General features: G+C 44.0%; 1 protein-coding gene across 2 annotated transcripts in view; it reads left to right on the top strand.

Moving 5' to 3' along the window:
- The window catches only part of oscp1b (organic solute carrier partner 1b), a 42,511-nt gene extending 21,717 nt beyond the window's left edge, over window positions 1–20,794 (top strand). For both annotated transcript variants that reach the window (XM_078237721.1, XM_078237722.1), the window contains exons 5-10: window positions 2,907–3,010; window positions 6,702–6,830; window positions 11,355–11,424; window positions 17,980–18,119; window positions 19,060–19,123; window positions 19,493–20,794. In XM_078237721.1, coding sequence (XP_078093847.1) covers window positions 2,907–3,010; window positions 6,702–6,830; window positions 11,355–11,424; window positions 17,980–18,119; window positions 19,060–19,123; window positions 19,493–19,609 — 624 coding nt within the window. In that variant the 3' untranslated portion in view covers window positions 19,610–20,794. The remainder of the gene's footprint in view (window positions 1–2,906; window positions 3,011–6,701; window positions 6,831–11,354; window positions 11,425–17,979; window positions 18,120–19,059; window positions 19,124–19,492) is intronic.
- Window positions 20,795–26,665: the final 5,871 nt, after the last annotated feature.

The raw sequence follows: 26,665 nt of genomic DNA, 5'->3' as shown, positions 1-26,665 counted from the left end.
GGTTCCAGGGATGAGGAGGTAGACTGGTGAAGCTGGGACTGTTTTCCTTGCAGAAAGAGAAGGCTGAGAGGAGATTTGCTAGAGATATTCAAAATCATAAGGGGTCTGGACCGAGTAGATCGGAAGAAATTTGCCATTCAATGAAAGGATCAAGAATGAGAGGGAACAGATTTAAAATAATTGAAAAAAAGAAGCAAAAGCAACGTGAGGGGAAATCTTTTCACGCAGCGAGTCCCAGCTTCACCAGTCTACCTCCTCATCCCTGGAACCATTGTCGTGAATCTTTTCTCCATCCTTTCATTAATCTCTTCGATAAAGGGGGAGGTGGCTAGATGGGTGGAGAGCTGGCTTGGTCACAGAAGACAGAGGGTGGTAGTGGAAGGGTCTTTTTCCGGCTGGAGGCCTGTGACTAGTGGTGTTCTGCAGGGCTCTGTATTGGGACCTCTGCTGTTTGTGATTTATATAAATGATCTGGAAGAAGGTGTAACTGGGGTGATCAGTAAGTTTGCGGACGACACAAAATTGGCAGGACTTGCAGATAGTGAGGAGCATTGTCAGAAGCTACAGAAGGATATAGATAGGCTGAAAATTTGGGCAAAGAAATGGCAGATGGAGTTCAATCCTGATAAATGCGAAGTGATGCATTTTGGTAGAAATAATGTAGGGAGGAGCTATACGATAAATGGCAGAACCATAAAGGGTGTAGATACGCAGAGGGACCTGGGTGTGCAAGTCCACAGATCCTTGAAAGTGGCGTCACAGGTGGAGAAGGTGGTGAAGAAGGCATATGGCATGCTTGCCTTTATAGGACGGGGCATAGAGTATAAAAGTTGGGGTCTGATGTTGCAGATGTATAGAACGTTGGTTCGGCCGCATCTGGAATACTGCGTCCAGTTCTGGTCGCCACACTACCAGAAGGACGTGGAGGCTTTGGAGAGAGTACAGAGGAGGTTTACCAGGATGTTACCTGGTATGGAGGGGCTTAGTTATGAGGAGAGATTGGGTAAACTGGGGTTGTTCTCCCTGGAAAGACGGAGGATGAGGGGAGACTTAATAGAGGTGTATAAAATTATGAAAGGCATAGATAGGGTGAACGGTGGGAAGCTTTTCCCCAGGTCGGTGGTGACGTTCACGAGGGGTCATAGGTTCAAGGTGAAGGGGGCGAGGTTTAACACAGATATCAGACGGACATATTTTACACAGAGGGTGGTGGGGGCCTGGAATGCACTGCCAGGCAAGGTGGTGGAGGCGGACACACTGGGAACGTTTAAGACTTATCTAGACAGCTATATGAACGGAGTGGGAATGGAGGGATACAAAAGAATGGTCTAGTTTGGACCAGGGAGCGGCGCGGGCTTGGAGGGCCGAAGGGCCTGTTCCTGTGCTGTATTGTTCTTTGTTCTTTGAGTGGTCAGGGTTTGGAATGCACTCGCTGAGAGTGTGGTGGAGGCAGGGTCAACTGAAGCATTCAAAAGGGAATTAAACTGCGCAGGGTTACGGGAGAATTCCTTCTCGATGAATTACTCATTCGGAGAGCAGGCACAATGGGCCGAATGGCCTCCTTCTGCCCTGTGATTCTGTGAAATTTAGGAGAGGCAAAAATATCAGAAAGTGTCATAAAAAATACACAAAGTGCCAGAGCACTTCTGAAGAAGAGTCATGTTCAACTTGAAATGTTAAATCTGTTTCTCTCACCACAGATGTGCCAAATCTGAGTTTTTCCAGCAGTTTCTGTTTTTATTTCAGTTTCCAGTATTTGCAGTATTTTGCTTTTATTTCAGGAAAAACCACAACTAAATTTGGGAAATTCTGGGAAATAGCTCCCCCACTCCTCCTGCCGACATCATCCAAGCCAATCAAATAAACTCCAAGAATCTCTGGTCATTGATAACACCAAACTCACACCCCCAATCAACTTAAAACATTCTCAAAAGTCATTCAGCTCCATTTTGGAGGACTGCAGTGAACACTTTTGGTAATTTATTCCAAAGATTGAATCAGCAACTATTACTATTTAAAGAACATATAAACTAGGAACAGGAGTAGGCCATGAGGGGCCCCTCGAGCCTGCTCCGCCATTCAATAAGATCATGGCTGATCTTTTCGTGGACTCAGCTCCACTTACCCGCCCACTCACCATAACCCTTAATTCCTTTACCAATCAAAAATCTTTGCCTTAAAAACATCCAACGAGGTAGCCTCAACTGCTTCCCTGGGCAGGGAATTCCACAAATTCACAACCCTTTGGATGAAGAACTTCCTCCTCAACTCCGTCCCAAATCTACTCCCCCTTACTTTGGGGCTGTGCCCCTTAATTCTAGTTTCACCCACCAGTGGAAACAACCTCCCTGCTTCTATCTTAACTATTCCCTTCATAATTTTCTTTGTTTCTATAAGACCCCCCCCTCATTCTTCTAAATTCCAGTGAGTATAGTCCCGGTCTACTCGGCCTCTCCTCATAAGCCAACTCTCTCAACTCCGGAATCAACCTTGTGAATGTCCTCTACACCCCCTCCAGTGCCAGTATATCCTGTTTCAAGTAAGGAATCTAATAGTTACTATTCTGCTTTCTTGCTGAATTGCCTTTGGCATCTGGCATTGTGTTGAATTTCAAGTGTTGCAATGAGTTGTTTGGGACATGGTTTGGGAGGCACTGTCACGGATACATTTGTGGGGAAGCTAGGCAGGTAAATGAGGGAACAAGGAATGGAGGATTACAATGATAAATTTAGAAGAGGAAAGATGGGAGGAGGTTCAAATGCAACATGACCTGGGAGGGTCGAATGGCCTGTTCCTGTGCCTATTATATATATTATGTAATATATATTATGTAATCCCATGCAGTATATCTCTATTTAATGTTTCGGAATCATCATTGTTTACCTGACCGTAATTTATCTCCACAGGTGTCCATCTTTCTGAAGGATAAAGTTCAGAATTCTAATGGCCGATTTGTGCTGCCAGTTTCTGGGCCTATTCCATGGGGAACAGAGATCCCTGGACTGATTAAGTAAGTTGGATGGTCTCAATTCCACAATTAACTGCTCCATTATAATTTTTTTCCATTCATGATTCCCTATATACACACACACACACACACACACACATCAATTTGGCTTTGATCTTCATTGTGGAAGAAGGAAAACTATCTGCTTTAATTGCTCATGATTTCTTATTCCCTTGCTGGTCTCCAAATTCCACACACCTATCATTGGCACGTAAGTGATCTGTTTAGTTTTATGGCAACTTTTCACTATTGGTCATAGAGTTATAGAGATTTACAGCATGGAAACCGGTCCTTCGGCCCTTTTTTTTTAACCACTAAGCTAGTGCCAATTGGCCCATATCCCTCTATACCCATCTTACCCATGTAATTGTCTAAATGCTTTTTAAAAGACAAAATTGTACCCGCCTCTATTACTTCCTCTGGCAGCTTGTTCCAGACACTCAACACCCTCTGAGTGAAAAAGTTGTCCCTCTGGACCCTTTTTGTATCTCTCACCTTAAATCCATGCCCTCTAGTTTTGGACTCCCCTACCTTTGGATAGGATGTTGACTACCTAACTGATCAATGCCCCTCAATATTTTGTAGACCTCTATAAGATCACCACTAAGTCTCCTATGCTCCAGGGAAGAGTCCGAGTCTATCCAACCTCTCCTTATAAGTCAAACCATCAAGTCCCGGGAGCATCCTAGTAAATGTTTTCTGCACTCTTTCTAATTTAATAATATCCTTTCTATAATAGGGTGGTCTTTGTTGAATGTTGTTTAGTCATCTTTCTGTGTATTTCTCCATGATATAATTGAAATTGTCCTTCAAATGAATCCAAGATTTTTGTTTGCACTACCCTATGCCAAAGACCATTCCAAACATTAATCATGCTTTGTATGAAATCCTCCTTAATTTATGCTTAAAATATGATTTTCACCTTGCAGCAATAACAAGAGAAATGCAGGGAACAACACCAACCCTTTGTACATGGCCTCCCTTTGACCTCACAAAGGCCTTTGACACTGTCAGCTGCGTGGGATTACAGAGCATCCTCCTCCATTTCAGCTGCCCCTAGAAGTTTGTCATTATCCTCTGCCTGTTCCATGATGACATGCAAGCTGTGATCCACCACAACAAATCCACCACAGACCCAATTGGCAAAGCTGAGTCATTGCACCCACACTCTTCTCAATCTTCCTTACTGCAATGCTCCATCTCGCTCTCAGAAAGCTCTCTGCAGGTGTAGAACAAACAGGAATATGTTCAACCTCCACCACCTGTAGCCAAATCCAAGGTCATCTTATTCTGTGTCTGAGCTACAGTAAGATTTTGGAAGATGACCACCAATGCATCCACTATTTCCACTCCAGGGAACGGTCATTAATACATGGCGTTTTGTGCATTTAGAAACAGGAGACATGACTCACATTATTGTTGTCTGATGCATGATGGATCCTGACTTAGTTCATCACCACTAATCTCACTATCAGCACAGGAACGGTCAACGTCCTTCCCAGCAGCTGGATGGCTTTGCCCTTGAAGGCTGTGAGGGCTTTGAGTTCTGGCATCCCTCCACCCAACTGGGATCTCTCCCTCTTTTTGTGTGCTAGCTTCTCCTGTATGAAAACAGACGGAGAGCGTATAAGTAAGACGCACTCAGGGCAGATGATAAGGGTGAGTGGGACCAGTGAGGTGATGAGGACACGCCCACAGGGGAGATAAAATGTGTATGGGAGAGAGTGTGGTGGCGTCCCTTGAGGTGGCAGAGAGTGAGCTCCATGTGGACGTGTGATGGGTTTGTACATGTGAGTTGAGAGTAATGAGATGAGTGACTTACTCTGGCAGAACGGGGGGGGGTCATTCATCCACTTGTGGCACTAGATGGCTGTTCTCTTCTGCAGACGTTGGCACACATCACCGCCTCCACTGTCTCCCATGCTGGGTTTGTGACCTTGCTGCTAGGTTTCTGCCCTGAGCATGGGTAGATTATGTCACACCAGGCCTCAACAGCATCAAGGAATCTCTCCAGGGAGGCATTGGAGAATTCCGGGACAGATTTCCTGGCAGTTGTCACTCCCGACAACCTGCAAGGGATGGCTGGTGTGCACTGGGGTGGCCTTTTAAGCATGGCACCCTGATGATTGCAGCGCTGAGGTGATGGCAGAGCGGGTGAATCAAGCCATCCCGCCAGAGATAGGTGTTGAACCCATGGTTGAATGACCACTAAGTGCTGCAATGTACAGTGGGAAAAGCCGCCATTGCCATTGGCAGGCTCAATGCTGCTTTTACCACCTGCCATTGGACTTTGCCAATTTCTGGGAAAATCTCAGCCGGAGTTAACTTTTCAGGTCCATGACCCTTCATCAGAACTGGGGAAGTGTTGGCGATGTATTTGGTTTCACACAAATGAAAGAGAGAAAGGTGGGAAGAAGAACAAAAGGGATGGTCTGCAATAGCGTGGAGTGATTAGATTGAAGGATTGATGGTAGAAGGCCAAAATGAATGGTAATGGGACAACAAAAGAAACAAAAACATGTGTCAAGGAGGTGTGAATGGCAGAATTCAATAAGATCATGGCTGATCTGAAGTGGAACTGATCCACTTCAGATCAGCCATGATCTTATTGAATGGCGGGGCAGGCTCGAGGGGCTAGATGGACTACTCCTGCACCTATTTCTTATGTTCTTATTGTGAATCATTTGTTTTCTGCCTTTTGCTTTGGCTTTTGTTATTTAATTTCTATTGATTTTCAACCTTTCAGACTATTTCGACATTCCAGCATCCACAGTGTTTCACTTTTATTTTGGAGTTTATTGAACTTGTTTATTTAAATAAATTTATTGAATACAAAAGTAGCGATGTTATGCTTCCATTGTACAGGGCATTGATGAGACCCTATCTGGAGTATTGTGTACAGTGTTGGTTTCCTTATTTAAGGAAGGATGTAAATGCATTGGAGGCAGTTCAGTTCACTGGACTAATACCTGGAAGGGATGGGTTGTCTTATGAGGGAAGATTGGATAGACTAGGCTTATGCTTCTGAACTCCAGCAGATATAAGAGGTAACTTGTTTGAAACATGTAAGATCCTGACAGGTCTTGATGGGTTGATGTGGAGAGTCTGTTTCCTCTTGTGGGGTTATCACTGTTTAAAAATAAAGAGTTTTTAAGACAAGCCCATTCAAGACAGAAATTGAGGTATTTTGTTCTCAGAGGATAATGAATCTTTGGAACTCTTCCTCAAAAGACAGTGGAAGCTACACCTTGTGAATAAACCCACTATCAAGAAAAATAATTGTCTTATTTCATACTTCACCGATTGGCTTGGGTTCATTTAACAAAATAGCAACTGTTCACCCAAAATATTTTGAGATGTTGGCCGTTCTATGCCTCCAGCATTTGCAGCTTTTTTCATTTTCTCCACAAAAACAAAATCTTATACCATTGACAAATCTGTCCCCTAAATAGATTTATTGTTACAATGAATGTGTGAACATGAATAAGCTGTACGTGTTTTGATGTCTAAAGCCAGCTTTTACAGAACATCAGACCACATGAAACCCATCCTTCATGATCCAAAAAGATGCAAGCATCTATCAAAGCACAGTAATAAAAATGAATAGGAGTTTAATGCTCGGAAATAATGTGCTGCTTAATTTTAAACTTTTACACAAGGGAAATGCTGACTTCTGGCCTTTCTGTTGTTGCAGAATGTTTAACAATGATGGAGAAGAGGTGAAGCGAGTAACATTTGCAGCTAGCGGCAGTTACACCAGTGTGCTGACAGAAGGATCCTTCGACCTCTTTGGTGACAGAGTCATTAAGCTTGGCACTAATATGTAAGTATTCCATATCCACTCCCTCAATGTCACTTGGATATCAGTCCCAGAAGGCTTAAGCTCATCCAACTCTCTCCATCTGCCTTACAATATACCACTCTGGAATGAACTTAGAACCAAGAAGTCTCACTCAAAAATGACTTCTGTAATCTCTTACAGCCCATTACCTTGTGAAATATTGGCGTTTCTCTCATTCCTGCCTCTTTAGCATCTCTGATTTCAGTCCCTCCGCTCTTTAGCATCTCTGATTTCAGTCCCTCCACTGTTGGTGGCTGTGCCTTCAGTAGTTGGGCCCTAGAATTCCCTCCCTGCCTCTCCACCTCATTTCCCTCCTTTAAGATAATCCTTTAAACCTACTTCTTTGACACAAGCTTTTGGTCACCTGCCCATATACTATTTTATGTGTCGGTCTTCACAGTGGAAGACACAAATAACATGCCAAAAATTGATGACAGGAAGGCTATGGCAGGTGAGAACCTAGAAACTATCATTATCGTGAAAGAAGTAGTGTTGGGCAAGTTAATGGGGCTAAAGGTAGACAAGTCTCCTGGTCCTGATGGAATGCATCCTAGGGTGCTAAAAGAGATGGTGGGAGAAATAGCAAATGCACTATGGTAATTTACCAAAATTCGCTGGACTCTGGGGTGGTTCCTGCAGATTGGAAAACAGCAAATGTGACACCATTGTTTAAAAAAGGAGGTAGACAAAAGGCGGGTAACTATAGGCCGGTTAGCTTAACTTCTGTAGTCGGGAAAATGCTTGAATCAATCATCAAGGAAGAAATAGCGAGACATCTGGATATAAATTGTCCCATTGGTAAGATGCGGCAGGGTTCATGAAGGCAAGGTCATGTTTGACTAATTTGGTGGAATTCTTTGAGAACATTACATGTGCAATGGACAATGGGGAACCTGTGGATGTGGTGTATCTGGATTTCCAGAAGGCATTTGACAAGGTGCCGCACCAAAGACTGCTACATAAGATAAAGGTGCACAGTGTAATGTATTAGCATGGATGGAGGATTGGTTAACTAACAGAAAGCAAAGAGTGGGGATAAATGGGTGTTTTTCTGGTTGGCGATCAGTGACTAGTGGTGTGCCTCAGGGATCAGTGTTGGGACCGCAATTGTTTACAATTTACAGAGATGATTTGGAGTTGGGGACCAAGTGTAGTGTGTCAAAATTCGCAGACGACACTAAGATGAATGGCAGAGCAAAGTGTGCAGAATATGCTGAAAGTCTGCAAAAGGATATAGATAGTCTAAGTGAGTGGGCGAGGGTCTGGCAGATGGAGTACAATGTTGGTAAATGTGAGGTCATCCATTTTGGTAGGAATAACAGCAAAATGGACTGTTATTTAAATGGTAAAAAATTGCAGCATGCTGCTGTGCAGAGGGACCTGGGTGTCCTTGTACAAGAATCACAAGGAGTTGGTTCGCAGGTGCAGCAGGTAATTAAGACGGCAAATGAAATTTTGTCCTTCATTGCTAGAGGGATGGAGTTTAAAAACAGCGAGGTTATGTTGTAGCTGTAAAAGGTGCTGGTGAGGCTACACCTGGAGTATTGTGTATAGTTTGGTCTCCTTACTTGAGAAAGGATATACTGGCACTGGAGGGGGTGCAGAGGAGATTCACTAGGTTGATTCTGGAGTTGAGAGGAGGCTTATGAGGAGAGACTGAGTAGACTGGGGCCATACTCATTGGAATTCAGAAGAATGAGGGGAGATCTTTTAGAAACATATAAGATTATGAAGGTAGATAAGATAGAAGCAGGGAAGTTGTTTCCACTGGCAGGTGAAACTAGAGCTAGGGGGCATAGCCTCAAAATAAGGGGGAGCAGATTTAGGACTGAGTTGAGGAGGAACTTCACACAAAGGGTTGTGAATCTGTGAAATTCCCTGCCCAGTGAAGCAGTTGAGGCTACCTCATTGAATGTTTTTAAGGCAAGGATAGATAGATAGATTTTTGAACAGTAAAGGAATTAAGGGTTATGGTGAGTGGGCGGGTAAGTGGAGCTGAGTCCACAAAAAGGTCAGCCATGATCTTATTGAATGGCGGAGCAGGTTCGAGGGGCCAAATGGCCTCCCCCTACTCCTAGTTCTTGAAAATGTATTTTGTAATGTCCTGAAACACCTTGGGATGAAATTTTACACTAAAGTCGCTATATAAATGCAGGTTGTTACTGTTATAGAACTCAGCAATACACATCAAAAGATCTAACTTTGATTTCTGAGCTGTTTGCCTCATTGCTACAATGGGTGGGGTTCTTGCGCACCAATTAATTATTCTTGGCACTACAGTTGACCTTAGCATCCAGGGGCCAGGAAGTGGGTGTGTCTGGGTGTGTGTGTGTGTGTATATACATCTGTTGAATGAGGTTATGCTTAACTAACATACCTTCCAGCTGGTGAATATCTTGCCAACACTCTGCTTAAATTATGTAAAAAGAGATGACTCTTCATTGAGTTATAACCAATGATGTTAATGCTATTGAATGTCAAGCAGAGATGGAAAGATTCTCTGTTGTTGGAGATGGTCTTTGCTTGGCATTTGAGCAAAACCTGCTTGCCACTAATCATCTGAAGTCTGAATGTTGTTGCTACTTGTGGACACAGACTGTATCTGTGGGATTGTGAATGGCATTGAATATTGTGCAATCCATCTGCCGAAGTCCGCACTTCTGACCTTATGTTGTAGGGAGGGTCATTGATGGAACAGCTGAAGATGATTAGGCCTAAGGCATTGCCCTAAGAAACTCCTGCAGCGATGTCCTGGGGCTGAAATAATTGACATCCAGCAATCTCAACCATCTTCCTTTGTGCTGGGTATGACTACAATAAGTAGAGAGGTTCATTCCTGATTTCCATTTACTTCAATTTACCAGTGCTCCTTGATGTCACACTCTGTCAAATGCTGCCTTGATATCAAGGACAGCCACTCTCACCTCGCCTCTGGAATTCAGCTCTTTTGTCCATGTTTGGACCAAGGCTGTATGTTTAAGCTATACATGGAGTAGATGGTAAATGTCATCTGGTTTGTTTAAGGGATGAAGGAAGCAGTAACTGAACAACTCATTTGAAGCCACTGTGACTGAGCCGCATTAGTCATCATTCATTCCAGGAAATTCAGCAACTGTTATTTCAACTAAATCACTTCAACTTTCTTACACTATTACTTTCACTGCCTCCCATGCCAAGGTGCCTGTGCTTCAGGAATCACCACCGGTTTGTCTGTTATCTTTGTAGGAATGGCAGCCACTTATATTGCATCTCTTCCCCAAATGTTATACAGTTCTTAAGGTAATTGAGCCATAGTGTGGGTTTCAGGTAGGACGGTATTGTCTGATGTATAATTGAACCATACTGGCTTCATCTATATGTATGCTGAGTCAGTTTATTTCCATGTAGGGGTGTTACAGTTGACCATACCCAGAAAGGGAAGAACCTAGCCTGGGTTCCTGATTGCAATCCATTAACTCCTCCCTTGGAAAGTGTGCATTTGGTGGGACAGCGGTGATACCCCCCATGACCTGCAGACCTTTGCTGCTGTCCAGACTTGCCACTTAACTAGTTTCTGTAGGATATTCAGTATGTTGTGGAAGAGTAATACCATGGCTCCAAGCTTGAATTTTGAAAAGAGAAGGGGGAAATATTAAACATAACTTGTTTAGTAAAGTCACTGATGCCTGGCATTTACATTCTGAAAGCAGTGATGGTGAGAGAATGCCTAATTTCGTCACTGTTCTGTTTACTGATATGAATCAGTTACAAAGAACAATACAGCACAGGAACAGGCCCTTCGGCCCTCCAAGCCCGCGCCGCTCCCTGGTCCAAACTAGACCATTCTTTTGTATCCCTCCATTCCCACTCCGTTCATATGGCTGTCTAGATAAGTTCATGTCTTCGTAAGTGTCCATTCTTCAAACCAGCAGATGCAAAAATGATATCTCTAACAGTAAGAAGTCTCACAACACTAGGTTAAAGTCCAACAGGTTTATTTGGCAGCCCTAGCTTTCGGAGCCCCAAGCCCCTTCTAAGGGCCTTCTAAGCAGAAGGGGCTTGGGGCTCCGAAAGCTAGTGCTGCCAAATAAACCTGTTGGACTTTAACCTGGTGTTGTGAGACTTCTTACTGTGCCCACCCCAGTCCAACGCCGGCATCTCCACGTCATCTCTAACAGTGTCATGCGTGCATTAAAGCAATAACTGGGATGAAATTGGTGGCAGGCTCCCACACTAGTTACTATTAGTGCAGTTAATAACGGGACTGATTGGGTCCAACAACAATGATTTCATATTATTTGTTACTGATTCCTACATATTCAAGAAAGCGAAAGAGAATGAGCAGTGCCCTATCTGCACTTCAGTGAGTGGGTGCAGAGGTGGGTGATCGTTGTTCCGGGGAGCTGCCAGTGGTGCTTGCTCATTAAATATGTTTTGCTTCCAAATAATTGAGCCAAAAGCACCAGACTTTTTATTATTGATGTTGTGCTTTTTACTAAAACTCGTGCATTGTCTCAACGGTCACAGGTACAGTGTTTCACGGCCTGTGGAAACACACATGTCGGGGACGTTGAAGAGCTCGGCTGCACGCACAAAGGTCAGTGCTCCTTCCAGCGCACACGATCATTGCTGTTTCTAACTTCCTCATGTTTTTGTTGGTTATTCCCATTTTCTTTTCATTTCTCTCCCACAGCCAAACTAATTTATATTTTTATGTTCGTATAACATGGGTAAATGTGGGAAAATGTAAACTTGTCTATTTTGGCAAGAAGAATAAGAAAGCAGTATGTTATTCAAATTGGGAGAGATCGCATAAGTCTGTGGTACAGAGGGATCTGGGTGTCCTAGTACATGAACCACAAAACGTACAGCAAATGATGAGGAAGACAAATGGAATGTTGGTGTTTATTGCAAGGGGAATGGAATATAAAGTAGAGATGTTTTACTGCAACTGTACAGGCCATGGGTGAGAACATATCTGGAGTACTGCATACAGTTTGGTCTCCTTATTTGAAAAAAAAATGTATAATTACTTTGGAAGCCTTTCAGAGAAGGTTCACATGACTCATTCCTGGGATTTGAGTTTAGAAAAATTAGAGGTAATCACTCTGGATAGAGTGGATACCGGGAGGATGTTTCCTCTTGTGAGGGAGACTATAACTCGGGGATTGTTTAAAAACAAAAGGCCTCCCTTTTAAAATGGAGATGAGGAGAAAATCTTTCTCTCAGAGGGTCATTGGAGTGTTGAATTCTCTTTCCAAGAAGATAGTGTGGCTGAGTTAGATAGATTTTTGTTAGACCAGGGAGTCCAGGGTGACGAGAGCAAGGGAAGGTGGAGTTGAGACCACAACCAGATCAGCCATGTTCTTATTGAACGGGGGAGCAGGCTGAAAGCTCCAAATGGCCTACTTCTGATCCTACGTCCAATATATTCAATGTAGAATGCACATCGGGTCAGTTTGCAATTTAAAGGTAAAGATAGGTAAAACAACATCAATAACTTGAATTTATATAGCACCTTTAACATTGACCCTCTGTGACATTGATTAATGACCTGGGCCAGCTGCATCTGAATAGCTATCAGGAAGGAATATACATGATGCACTGCTAAAAATGATTAGTTTCATGTTCTTTGGATCAACTAACTACACAAATTTAAGTATGTATTTCTCTAGATTTAACTATTTTTAAATGTGTTATTTGCCCATAAATCATTCTCTACTTCAGAGTGCTTCGTTGTAATATTCAATGCCAATGTGTCAAAACTAGCACCTGATCTAGTCTGAGTCAACCAATTCGACATGACCAATTAAGCATTGCAATTGCTCTGTTCCTTTAGATATGTTGATGATCCTAAGATTATCAGAGATGGGAGTAACAGTCTAAAATAGGATTGTTGATTTAAAATTATTGCAGACCTACTCTGCTTAATACCTAAACCAATACATTTAAAACGAACCCTGACTCCCAATTTTAAATTCTATGATATAAATTCTACTTAATAGCATGTTTCTCAAACTTCACGGTACTACCCAAACGATAACTTCACTCTGAAGATGCCTGAATATTTTCTCTTTAGATACCAATGAATCATTGTGTGATCTACTTGTAGTTGAACACAGTCTATTTTCAGAACAGATCTAAATGAATGATAGCACACCCTAGAGACAACGGTTAACACATTTGAGGAACATTTCCTTAAATTTACTTCTGCATCTGCCTTTTTAGGTGGTTTCAGAAATGATTTTCTCTGAAAAGTTTCAACCTGCAGAAACATAGCTTTTAATCTACACTCCCATGACTATGTGGCCAGAAGAGTTAGAAAGATTTTCAAGATTACTTTCCTCCAACATCTGTATTACCCAGTCACTCTTCAGAACCCCAACTACGAAAATTAAGTCCCAACTGAAGGGACTTTTTCCAATCAATGTGACAAATCTGGTTGCCTTTCATCTGGGACTTTAGAATAAACTCCAAACTCTCTCCAACTATCTAATTCAATTTGTTTTGCCTCTCGTTAGTTTATCCTCAAGTTTATTGGCAGCTATCAAAACTTCATGGTCATGAGAACTTCTGCTTCCAGTTCTGTTAGGAAACTGTCTTGTGGCCTTCATTTTATTGCGTTATAGTCAAACTATGGCCTCTCCCTTTATGGCTGGTAAGGTTACTACTTACAGATCACCTGCTGGAGGCTCTTTTTGTGATCGTTTTCTGATGCAAGAGTCACTTCTGGACTCTCTATCAATACTTGTGCTCCATTCCACCAGTCCATGGACCTCATTTCCATCCTCTGAATATACAACTATGTCAGTAACTTTTCCTGAATGCCCATAATTGTCACATCCCTCCATTTACTAAACCCCTCTAGAATGTCACTTGAGTACCCACTCAGGATAATTGGCTTTTGGATTTAACAGTTGTGTCCTGTGTGTCATGAACACACTTTTGACCACTATTCAGCTCCTTAATCTACTGTATTATTTTCCTCAGGACCTTCATTTACTCCTATCAGCTATCAGAACCTGACGATTAATTGTATTAATCATAAGCAATGAACTTTAACAGTTTGATTCCCATGTTTGATAGGTACTGTTTTACCATCTTGGCCTATTACTTTACCAAGATTTTTCCATTCCCTGTGATCTTTTTTTTCAATACGCCAAGTCTCTTGAATTAAATTCTGTCTCAGATGATCTTGTACGCTGTGTCAGAACTTCCTGAATTTTCTCTGAGACCCCAACCTTGATGAAAGCCAGTCCTCTGCATGTAAAGCATTCAAAAGTGCAAAAAAAATGAACTAATTGTAAGATCTTCCAGAGTGAGAGAACTATCACAAAACAGCGAAGGCAATTTGGAATTTTGACCATAGCCTGATTGGAAAAAATAGAAAAAGATTTTCCCTCAATCGACATCTCATTGTTATGCTTTACCACTGACTCATTATTTCTCTCTCCCATGAGTGGGGTGAGCTGTATAGAACTTGTTTAACTTAGGTTTTCAGGGTTTTTTGTTTCCTCTTTCCACAGCCCCGGATCACTTAGTGTGGTGAGAAGTGAGGAATTTGTGTTAAATACTCTATCAGTTTCGTAAAAATGTAGCAAGTAAAATGTGATTCCTAATTACCATCATTGACACGCCAGACCTGTGCATCACCTCCCGCAAAAGACTATAGAATGTTATATCGAGCGTTATATGGAATATAACGTTCTGTATTCTTTTGCAGGAGTGCTGCTGATTCTAAATTATTGGCATGTTGGAGAATCATAGAATGGTTACAGCAGAAAGAGGCCATTCAACCTATAGGTCTCTGCAAGCTCTCTGCAAGAACAATTCAACCAGCACCACTGTATTTTGCCCCATAGCCCTGCAAATATTTCTTTTGTAGTTAATGACCACTTTTTTTTTGAAAGCCACAGTTGAATGTGTCTCAACTACTCTGAGGAGAGCATTCGAGATTGTAACCACTCTGACGTAAGAGAGTTTTTCCACGGGTCACCATTTCTTCTTTTGCTAATCACCTTACAACAGTGTCCTCTGGTTCTCAATCCTCGCACTAGTTTGAAGATTCTCCCTTCATGATTTCGAAAACATCCGTCAAATATCCTTTCAATCTTCACTTCACCAAGGAAAACGTCTACAGATTTGAACTTTTCATTACTAACTAAAAGAATAACACATCGGGCGAAATTTTCTGGCCGCACTCACCCCAAAACCGTAAAATCCTGCCCGAGGTCAATGGACCTTTCCATGGTCCGCCCCTCATCCGCTCCGACTCCTGTGGCGGGTGCGGCGGTAAAATTCCAGCCTTCAAGTTTCAAATGTTTTAAACTTGTATTGTAACGAATAACTAAAAGCATTATTGACTAAGCGCAATTTTCTTCTTGTAGGCAACTTGGACTTCAAACCACATAGAGAAATATTTCCCTTTCATATTTACCACATATTGCACTCTCCACAGAACTACAATTCTTTTAGCAACTGTCCACAATTGCTCCCAGTTTCTGATGGATTGCTTCCTTTTTACATTGCCAGCCAGATAACTTCTAATTCTAGAACTGCCTTTTGCTGTGAGGGTTCGACTGGAGACTCTTTCCCTCTAACCCAAGCTGGAGGAGTCTTCCAGGCCTCTTTGAAATTCTTATGAGCTCAGGTTTGTCATCTCAGTGTGAGCTCTCACACACATTCTGATTGGTGAACAATAGAGTCAGCACTTTCTCTGCTTCTGGTGCATGACTGTCTGGGCGGAATTTACCGGCATGTCCACCCGAGGCGAAAGGAGGACGCCGTTCTCCGAGCCTCGCCCGCCCCCAGAATCGGGGCGGGCGTGCCGGTAAAATTCCGGCCACTGCCTCTATCTCCTGCTCTCCACCTCTTGGATGATTGCAGACTGCCCTAAAACCAACTGCTGATTGTCTCTGATACCTGTTGATTTGGAGGGAGGTTTGTAACCTGATCTCAAATATGGCTTCCTCTGCTTCCTTCCCCTTGGCAACGTGAGTCATATATCTAGGAAGAATCGCTAATTAGCTATCTTTGATCCCAACTCACTTTCAACTTAGAAACACATGGATAGGTAATAGAACCACTGTTTACAATCCAATATGACAACACCTTTCTGGGACTTTTGGGAGATCCAGGGTCTACTCATTGTTAATTTGGAAAGCACTGCCATTGTCTCCCAGTGTAAATACCTTGCACCTTCTTAGTAAAAGAAGACTTCTTTTGATCTCTAACAATTTAACCATTCAGACTTTGTGTCAGGCAGACTCCAGAACAGGTTAGATGACCTCCTTCCTTACACCTAAAGGCACAGTTTCAAAACATCATGATTTTACAGGTCTCACAAAATCTCCTTTTATTTATACGTTTTTTCAGATCTAGACTTGGATGAAGTATTGACTAACCTGATTGCTCTATAAAAATTTACTTTATTGCACCTCCCCAGGGACATTCCATCTTCAGCTGCCAAACTAATTACCAGAAGCTTCATTGATTCATATCTGTCCTATCACCATTTATCTATGTCCAAAGCTCTTCATAAGGCCTGGTAACAAGCTGTTATTTCTTATCAGACTGTTGAACATAGTGTTGTTCACTAACATAACTCATACTCTACTTCTACACACTAATTGACTTTTGCATTACAACAAGCATCTTAATGAGATCAGGCTAAATGAAGAGCCTAACATTAGTTTTGTAATTTGGTTATTTGTTTTAATTATCTGCCCAATTGTTCTACCATAATTTCAGAGCCCTCATCTGACCAAAGCCCCTTTTTCGGACTGGCAACAGCTGTTATCGCCTCTTTATTCTCTTTTGGGGCATGGGCATCACTGGCTAGGCCAGCATATATAGCCATCCCTAATTGCCCTTGAAAAGGTAGTGGTGAATTGCCTTCTTGAACTGCTGCAGTGCAAGTGGTGTAGGAAGACCGACAGTGCTGTTAGGGAGGGAGTTCCAGGATTTGGACCCAGCGACAATGAGGGAACAGTTATATAGTTCCAAGCCTGGTTGGTATGTGCCTTCTGGTGGCGATGTTCCCATGCACCTGCTGCTCTTGTCCTTCTAGATGGTAGAGAGTGAGAATTTAGAAGGTGCTCTGAAGGATTCTTGACGAGTTGCTGCTGTGCATCTTGTAGGTGTTGTACTGTGTGTCGGTGTTGTAGGGAGTGAATGTTTAAGCTGGTGGATCAGGTACCAATCAAATGGGCTGTTTTTCCTTGGATGGTGTCCAGTTTCTTGAGTGTTGTTGGGAGCCGCACACATTCAGGCAAGTGGAGAGTATTCCCTCACCCTCCTGACTTGTGCCTTGTAGCTTATGGACAGGCTTTCTAAAATCAGCAGGTGAATTACTCTCTGCAGAATCCCTAGCCTCTGACTTGCTGTTGTAGCCACAGTATTTATACGGCTGGTCTGGTTCAGTTTCTGGTCAAATGGTCACCCCCCTCAGGATATTGAGCATTCATTCCAGAAGTTTTATTTCTAGAGAAATGAACCCTTAACCAGGGGGAAAAAAAAAGTTAAAAGCACCAGCTTATTCTTTTACTTTAACAAGAACTGAGAACACTGGAAAAACTCAGATGCTACCAGAGCTGCTATCAGGAGAGAAATGGAGTTAACATTTTGAGTACACAGACTCGATGTTTACTCTGTTTCTCTCCCGATAGATGCTGACAGACCTGCTGAGTTTTTCCAGTGTCCTCTGTTCTTGTTTCAGATTCCAGCATATGCAGCATTTTGCTTATTTTAGTCTTTTAGTCTGTTTTAAGATAACTAAACATATCTTTTATTTTAAGCATATGCCTTGGGTTTTAACCTATATTCACCACACTTCAAAAGTACTGGATTGGCTATAAAGTGCTTTGATAGCCTTGAGGTCGGAAAAAGGCACAAACATTTGTTGTTTTCTCTTTTTGCCAGTTTTTAGAATGCATTCACTACGTTGCCGTTTACAGTCATGTTACCAGTGAGTGCCAGATGGTGTCTCTGCTGCAAAACCAAATCAGTCTCTTTAGCATCAGCTTTGGCTTGACACTGAGATATTGATGCTGTCGTGACAGTTTACTCAGTCTGTCAGATTCCTTCCTATCATCTATCATTCTCTTGTTTGTTTTTTTTAAAAAATGTCATTGTTTCCTGTTCTTCGTCCCAGGAGAACGCAGCTCCCAACCCTCTGGCTAAGGAGGAGCTGAACCTGCTGGCACAGTTAATGGGAGGTGTAGAGAGCAAGAAGCCTGTGGGTACTGAGCCAGGGTTTCGGCTGAATCTGTTTGGCACAGATGAGGAGGAAGAGTAAGTTGACTGCTGTTTTCTTTTTCCAGTTGTGTGTCTTTCGCCGGAACAAAACATGCATGTACATCCAACGTCCCTTCCCACAGACACCCCATGTGCATTCAGTTGCACCCCTTTTGGCATCCATATACCCACACCCATGCATGATCACACACACATCCATGTTCATATACTTTCTCCCACATGCGCACACATCCCACTGTGCACATATTCACAGGTATGAATTGTAGAATTGACTCCTTGTTGTAAGATTCTATGAAAATTATTTTTTTCACATCTCACAATGCCTCTGACATATACCCCTGTTACCAACAGGAGTCAACTTGGACGAGTGCCTTGCACGTTCTAGTGGTGCCCTTGTTGCAGAGGCCCGGAGTGGTATTACTGTTTATATTCTCAGCTGGGAAACTATGCATAGTGTCAGTTAACCCAAAGTAAGAAGTCTCACAACACCAGGTTAAAGTCCAACAGGTTTATTTGGTAGCAAATACCATAAGCTTTCGGAGCGCTGCCCCTTCGTCAGTTAACCCAAAGCCAGGGCAGGAAATAATAAATGTGGAATGATTTAATCCTCCACACACACAGGAATTGTGTTGCTGTTACATCCTGCAGGAAGATCACAGGGACAGTGTATCTTTAAGAGAGAGAGGGAAATCCGAGGTGTTTGCCATTATGCTCGATCAAAGCCTCAATCTAAACCAGGCCTTTAGATCTTAGTTCAGTGGAGGCAGCGGTAATGCAGTATCACCATAAAGCATTGCCAGTGAGCATTACCATCACACAACAAAATTAACCAGATACAGTGGAAACACAAGCTCGGTCCATACCATGTTATGTGAGTAGGAAAGTGTTATTTGTTGCAGTCTGATCTATTCTAAAGAATGAAGCAGGCTCTTCACAGCCGCAGTAAGTTATATTTTGGCCTATTTTTGCCTTCTAGTCATGCAGCGGCCATAAGGCCTCCAGATCTTTCGGATGAAGTGATCGACATAGAGGTCTCCAAGGTGAGTAGAATGTCATTGGATCACTGTTTGCAACAACTGCACCTTGCTCTTTAATCAATGTACGCTCTGTGATTCCCCTCCCTGAATCAACAAAGATTTTAATACCTGTGGACACCAGCAGCCTTTTGTTAATTCAGCTGAATGGGCACGTGGGCCACTTCAACCATGCAGGTGGTGGAAAGGGTGTTACATACAAGCCCAATCCTGTCTCGTGCCCATGCACACTCTCATCTGAGAGGGTCACTGGACAGCACTAGAGGAGAGCCCAGCTGCTTTATTACCTATAGCGACAGTGCAGTCAGTTGTCATGCTCCTCCAATTGGCTGAGAAGGTCTGATATGTGTTGTCTCTCTCTCTCTCTCTCTGCAGGACCAGCAGCAGCATGAAGAGTTAGTTCGAATAATGGGAGAGTTCCATGTCCAGGAGCAGCCCAGGCACAGCCGCAGTAAAGGGGATGACCTCCTGGCCATGATGGATGACTTGTGAACCCTCCCAGTCAACAGTGAGGTCTCTTCCCCATGACCTATATTGGCACAACATATGTGGCTGAGTCATTAGCTTTTAACTCCCCAAACAAGTTATATATGTTATAGACTCACTCAGTTCCTGTACCAAGAGCTGAATTCCCATTCTGTACAATTTTGTGCACCTCGGCACAGTTTCATCCAGTTAAATTCACTATACATAGTACATATTAAATCAGTCAGAATGTGATTATATTCACCAACAATTATGACTGTCAAAACCTGGATTGTGGTTTGGAAAGTAATGGGCAGTGAAGGAGACAGAAGCTTTGGCTCAGCTGTGAATTTCTGCATATCTACAAACAGGAGGCAGATTTGTACAGGATGCAAGTGTCTTTTTTGAATATGCATCTATGAAAATCAAATCGCACCAGGTAAAACAGACTCTGGCCTATTAGGTCACCATGCCTATGTTGCCTCACAGCGCCAGGACCTGGGTTCAATTTCAGCCTTGGGTGATTGTCTGTTTGGAGTTTGCATGTTCTCCCTGTGTCTGCGTGGGTTTGCTCCGGGTGCTCCGGTTTCTTCCCATGGTCCAAAGATGTGCAGGTTAGGTTGATTGGCCATGCTAAATTGCCCCCTAGTATCCAAAGATGTGTAGGTTAGGTGGATTAGCCATTGTAAATGTGCGGGGTTACAGGGATAGGGAAGACGGGAAGGCCAGGTTGGGATACTCTTTCGGCGAGTCAGTGCAGACTCAATGGGCCAAATGGCCTCTTTCTGAATTGTAGCACTATGGTTCTATTGATAAGCATTTCATGTCATTGAAACAGTCAGTGTGGGTTATACTTGGGTCACAATGTGTGTCTGGTGCTACAGTCAATGACAGTAGGGTCACTGAGTCACGCTATGAAACCTTGATTGTGTGTGTGAGACACTGAGGTCAAAGTATGTGATAGTGGGGTCACTGGGTCACCTTACGAATCCTTGCCAGCAGTTGTATGAAAATCTGCCAATCTTGTACAGTTCAGATTTGTACAATTTGTCTAAACAAACAGCCACAAATCTTGTTTATACTTTTAATGTTAAAGGCAGAGCTGGTGTCAGGATTTTGACCTCTGCACCTAGAATTTCTAAAAGATCAACTATTAATTGCCATTAAATGTTATTATATAACTTTAAACAACTTTATTAAAATATTATAACCAAATTGAGTGTCAGCGTTAATTTGTATTTAGCATATCTGATTCAGGGGATGAAGGGATTGATGTATGAGGAGAGATTAAACAGTTTGGTCTTATACTCACTGGAGTTTAGAAGGATGAGAGTGGATTTGATCGAGATATATAAATTTAAAAGTGATAAAGTAAATGTAGACCAAATGTTTCCCCTTGTGGTGCAATCGAGAACAAGTGGTCACAGGTATCGGTTGCGAGGCGGTAGATTTAAAACTGAGATGAGGTGGAACTGCTGGCAGAGGGTGGTGAATTTGTGGAACTCGCTGCCCCATAGTGCAGTGGAGTGTGAAGCGATGAATGGTTTCAAGAGGGAGATTTCTAATAAAAAGAGGGATATTGGGAACGGGGGAGGTGGATTGGAGACTAGGAAAGAGATCAGCCATGATCTGATTGCTGAATTTGCCTACTTCTGCTCCTAATTCCTATGTTCCTATTCCTGTTTATATCACTGCCACCTCACAGTGACAGAGACCCGGATTCGATTCCCGGCTTGGGTCACTGTCTGTGCGGAGTCTGCGCGTTCTCCCCGTGTCCGTGTGGGTTTCCTCCGGGTGCCCTGGTTTCCTCCCACAGTCCAAAAGACGTACTGGTTAGGTGCATTGGCCATGCTAAATTCTCCCTCAGTGTACCCGAACAGGCACCGGAGTGTGGCGACTAGGGGATTTTCACAGTAACTTCATTGCAGTGTTAATGTAAGCCTATTTGTGACACTAATAAATAAACTTTATTCTCAGTTTGTTAGGCTTATTTTAAAATTTGAGGTATAATATTTTCATCCCATACAATTCTGATTTTCTACCTTGGATTTTCGACTGGCTCTGATTAACCTTGTATTTACTTCACTTGCTGAAATAATTTATTTTAATGTCTTAATCATTTCAGTATTGCCTTTTTAATATTCACTCTCCATTAGCACTTTTTCCTCCCTCCCTTTTGTCCAGTGGCCTGAGAATGGCATAACTGGGCCGTAGAGAGGGAATCATGTGAGAGTACATTTCATAAGTTGAACAGAGCAAGAGCAGGGTAGCGCTATGAGAAATGATCGGAAGAGACAATGCAAACATAATTCAGGGTGCTGCAGAGTGTGGAAAATGGTTTTAAAGAAAGACAGAATTAAAGGTTCGGTATCTAAATACACACAGCATTCATTACAAAATGATGGATGAATTGAGAGCTCAAATATGAATAAATATGATGGCAATTAGAGAGATGTGGTTACAAAGTGACCAAGGCTGGGATCTGGGTATTCAAGAGTATTTGGCATTTCAGAAGGGCAGGAAGAAAGGAAAAGGTGGTGGGGTAGCTCCGTCATTAAACAATGAGGTAAGTATCTCCACATCATTAAACAATGAGGAAAGTATCTCCACATCATTAAACAATGAGATCAGTGCCATAGTGAGAAATGATCTTGGTTTCGAAGAAGATGTAGAATTGGTTTGGTTGGAGATGAGAAATAGCAAAGAAGGCACTGATGGGAGTAGTTTATGCCGCCCCCCCCCCCCCCCCCCCCCCCCCCGGCCCCCACAACAATATCTACACTAAGTACGTATAGATGAAAAAAAATAATAAGGGCTTGTTTTGGGGAAAAAAAAGGTACTGCAATACTTGTAGGAGATCATAATTTTCATTATTTTTGGGGGTTTCTCAGGCAGCGAGGATGAGCCTCCCAGAGTGTCCAAGGCCCAACCCGAGGCCGGGGCAGCTGCAGAGGCCCATCTCCAGGCCCCAGGGTCGCCCAACACCAAACTCCTGCACACCAAGCGGCTGTACCAGTAAGAGAGGGGTCCTGAGGCCAATAGGGGGGTCCTGAGGCCAATAGGGGGGTCCTGAGGCCAATAGGGAGGTCCTGAGGCCAATAGGGGGTGTCCTGAGGCCAATGGGGGGGGGGGTGTCCTGAGGCCAATGGGGGGGGTGTGTCCTGAGGCCAATGGGGGGGGGGGTGTGTCCTGAGGCCAATGGGGGGGGGTGTCCTGAGGCCAATGGGGGGGGTGTCCTGAGGCCAATGGGGGGGGGGTGTCCTGAGGCCAATGGGGGGGGGGGGTGTCCTGAGGCCAATGGGGGGGGGTGTCCTGAGGCCAATGGGGGGGGTGTCCTGAGGCCAATGGGGGGGGTGTCCTGAGGCCAATGGGGGGGGGTGTCCTGAGGCCAATGGGGGGTGGGGGTGTCCTGAGGCCAATGGGGGGGGTGTCCTGAGGCCAATGGGGGGGGTGTCCTGAGGCCAATGGGGGGGTGGGGGATGTCCTGAGGCCCGGGGGGGGAGGGGGTGTCCTGAGGCCAATGGGGGGGGGGGTGTCCTGAGGCCAATGGGGGGGGGGGTGTCCTGAGGCCATTGGGGGGGTGGGGGTGGTCCTGAGGCCAATGGGGGGGTGTCCTGAGGCCAATGGGGGGATGTCCTGAGGCCAATGGGGGAGGTGTCCTGAGGCCAACATGGCGGGAGGGGGATGCTGAGGCCAAAGTCGGGGGGCTAGCTAAGGTAAATGCATGGGGTTATGGGGATAGCGCCTGGGTGCGATTATGGTCGGTGCAGACTCGATGGGCTGAATGGCCTCTTTCAACACTGTAGGGATTCTATGATTAGATAAACCAAATTGGCAAAGGTAGCCTGGTAGAAGAGTTCATAAAGTGTATTTGGGACAATTTCTTAGAGCAGTACTTTGTTATTTTAAACTTAGCGATGTGTACCAAGACAGGAATACTTAATTACCTCATAGTAAAGGATCCTCTGGCATGATCAAAACATGACAGAATTTTGCATTTAGTTTCAGTGTGAGAAATGTGGATTAAAGACCAATATCTTAAGCTTAAAGGTAATTACAAGGTGTTGGAGTAAACTTGAAATTAAAAGATACAAAATGGTTACCTGGCACAAAATGGACTCTGTGAAAAGATATTAAGATGTGCTGACTTAGGCACAGACATTGCACAACGAGTTAAATCCTGTTAGTGTCTAATTGCTACAGGAAATAAATCAGACCTTGAGGCCCAGATGGTCACCTTAGCTTGAGATAAAGCAGAACCAAAACAATGAGTTTTGGTAACGAGATCAGTCGTTGATGGGGGGGGGGGGGGCATAAATGTATAACGATGTGATAACTGCTAATGTCCGTACTTGTCCACTATTTGAAAATGTATAAAAGAAGCTCAGCTGCCATTTTAAAGTTGAGAAGGTGACTGCGTGCACTGCGGAGAGCCCAGCGCTTCTCCCAAAACTTTGTCCGATAAGACTGCATGTTGAATCTTTAAATCTGACTCCGAGTGGTGATTTTCCCACAACAAATTGGCGTAGTCAGCAGGATCTCTCTGCTGGTGAGTTGATCGGTTGGCCTCGATCGGCGAACTGGAGTAGAGATTATTGAACCTGTGGGAGTCAGACTGACCCAACAATGCAGTTAAAAAGGGGTGAAAATTAGGGGAATTTATGGGACTATCGGATAGAAACAGGAATTGATTGCTTGTGCTGATCGACTAAGGACAAGGAAGTGCCTGGTTCAAACGCGCAGCCTTAGGCCGGTGGATAAGAGGGGAAACCCCCCATGTGAAGGTCAGGACCCTGAAGTGGGCATAGAGGCACCAAGGCACTTAGAATCGTGAAGCACAAGTGATAAAGGTCATTTAGCATCAAACTCTGTAGTGGCGAACAAACGCAGTGTTTGCCACCTGTTTGCATAAAAGTTTGTGTACTTGTCTGTCACGTTGTAAAGCGGTGCGGTAAGGAGCAGATTACCCTGACCTAGAGCCGGACTCCGGTGGAGGAAACACGTTGCCGAAGAGGTAATCGTGGCCGGGGCATAGAAGTCTGCAACATGGCAGGTAAAGAAACTAAGTGGGGACCTGCGGGTTCCCTTATTGATAAATATATGACAGACAGACACTCGTTGATTAAGAATATGCAAAAGGAATGGCTGGGATGTTTCTCAGACCTTAGAACAACAGAGAAAGTGGGTAGATGGGGAAAAGAGAGACAAAACAAAAAAGGCAGGGGTATTATTAGTACATCAGTTAGCTGGACTAATTGAACAAGTAGTCGCTTCCACTAAAAAGTGGAACGAAGATAAGGATAAGATTAAAAAATTAGAATCCAGAGTAAGGGAATTGGAGAAAAGGAATCGAGTATTAGAGGAGAATCAATGGGGAGGGGAAACTGTTCCTCTGCCCCCTTATGAGTCCATACAACAGGGACCAACCGCCCCTCCAGAGGAAGGGGAAGGGCTAGAACACAACTTGGTGCCAGTAACCCGAGGGGGAACAGACGCGCAGCCAACAGCAAATTATAAACCATTCACCTCGGGCGAAAGACAACAGATAATGGCCTCCCTGGGTAAACTACAACCCAGAAGCATAAATACGAAATTTTGGGCAGAATTAGATACGGTTTGGGTAGACACCAACTGCACTTAAGGGATATACACCAATTGGTTAGGGCCGCATGTCCAGTGGATAAATGGAGGCAGGTAGCCAGAGGGCCCGCCATTCCCCCGGCACAGGACTACAGTGGGGGACGTTGGACACACGCAGTAGCCCTAACAACAGAAATAGATACCCAACAGGCACCCTTCGCCCTGTTTAAAACAGAAGTCCAGAGAGTTTTAGGAAATGCCCCTACCAATTGGAGTAAAATCACAACGACCAAGCAACAAAAGGGGGAAGGGGCCTCTGAATATGGGGAACGGTTGTTCCAAGTATACCAGGAATGCTCAGGGCAAGGAAACCCAGGCCGTGGGATCAAGCCTTCATCCAGGCTTTCAAGGATGGGCTCTCCGGTGCCCACCAAACCATCTTAAAAATGGGAGTGATCATGTCCCAGGATTATGATGAACTGGTGGAATGGGCTAGTGATGTACACGGAGGGAGGGAGGAGAAATCTCAGACCAGGATAAAGCAGGAGAGAGTAGCCGCCTACGGTAGCAGGAGTGGAACTAAGCCCAAACTGACCTGTCACAATTGTGGCCGACAGGGGCACTTTGCAAAGGAGTGCCGGGTCCCAAGGAAAGGAAATAAATTTGGAAACCGTGGGAGACATTGTAATTATTGTAATAAAAATGGACACACGGAAGCAATATGTTGGGACAAACATGGGAGACCCCCGCCCCGATCCATGTCCAAGGCAGAATTGGAGGAACTAAGGAACCTCCGAGATCAGCAAGACTGACGGCCTGCAGCCCCCATTCAAAAGGGTAAGAAGGAGGGAAGGATCTATGTGTCTGCACTGGTAGGGGGCAGGCAATGTGAGATGCTGGTGGACACAGGAGCATCCATATCTGTCACCGACCTACCCTTACCCACTACAAGTAGGATGATTTATCTAACAGGGATAGGAGGGAACAAAACACCCGCCCACCTGAGCGAGATCACGTTAGTAGAAATAAATAATTTGTATATAACCTATGAGATTCTATGTATGTAAAAATAACGAGGGTACAATAATGGGAAATGATTTAATGAAGGAGTATGAAATTTTGATTGGCTGTGGGAAGGGAGAGCTAATCTGGCTGAAACGGGACGGTCGGAAAACCGGAATGGGAAACCTCACGAGTCTCCTCGAGACTATCAAGGTGGCCACACCCACCACCAGAGATTGGTGACTAGAAATAAAGGGGTTTGGAGCCAACTGTGCCTCCGTCCCCGGAGTATGGGCTGAAACGAAATTAGATACTGGGCGGCACGGTAGCACAGTGGTTAGCACTGCTGCTTCACAGCTCCAGGGTCCCAGGTTCGATTTCCGGCTCGGGTCACTGTGTGGAGTTTGCACATTCTCCTCGTGTCTGCGTGGGTTTTCTCCAGGTGCTCCGGTTTCCTCCCACAGTCCAAAGATGTGTGGGTTAGGTTGATTGGCCAGGTTA

This window comes from Mustelus asterias, chromosome 21, assembly GCF_964213995.1.
Source record: "Mustelus asterias chromosome 21, sMusAst1.hap1.1, whole genome shotgun sequence".
Taxonomy (NCBI): Eukaryota; Metazoa; Chordata; class Chondrichthyes; order Carcharhiniformes; family Triakidae; genus Mustelus; species Mustelus asterias.
The sequence above is the reverse complement of the archived record's forward strand: the minus strand, read 5'-3'. Positions and strand labels throughout refer to the sequence as shown.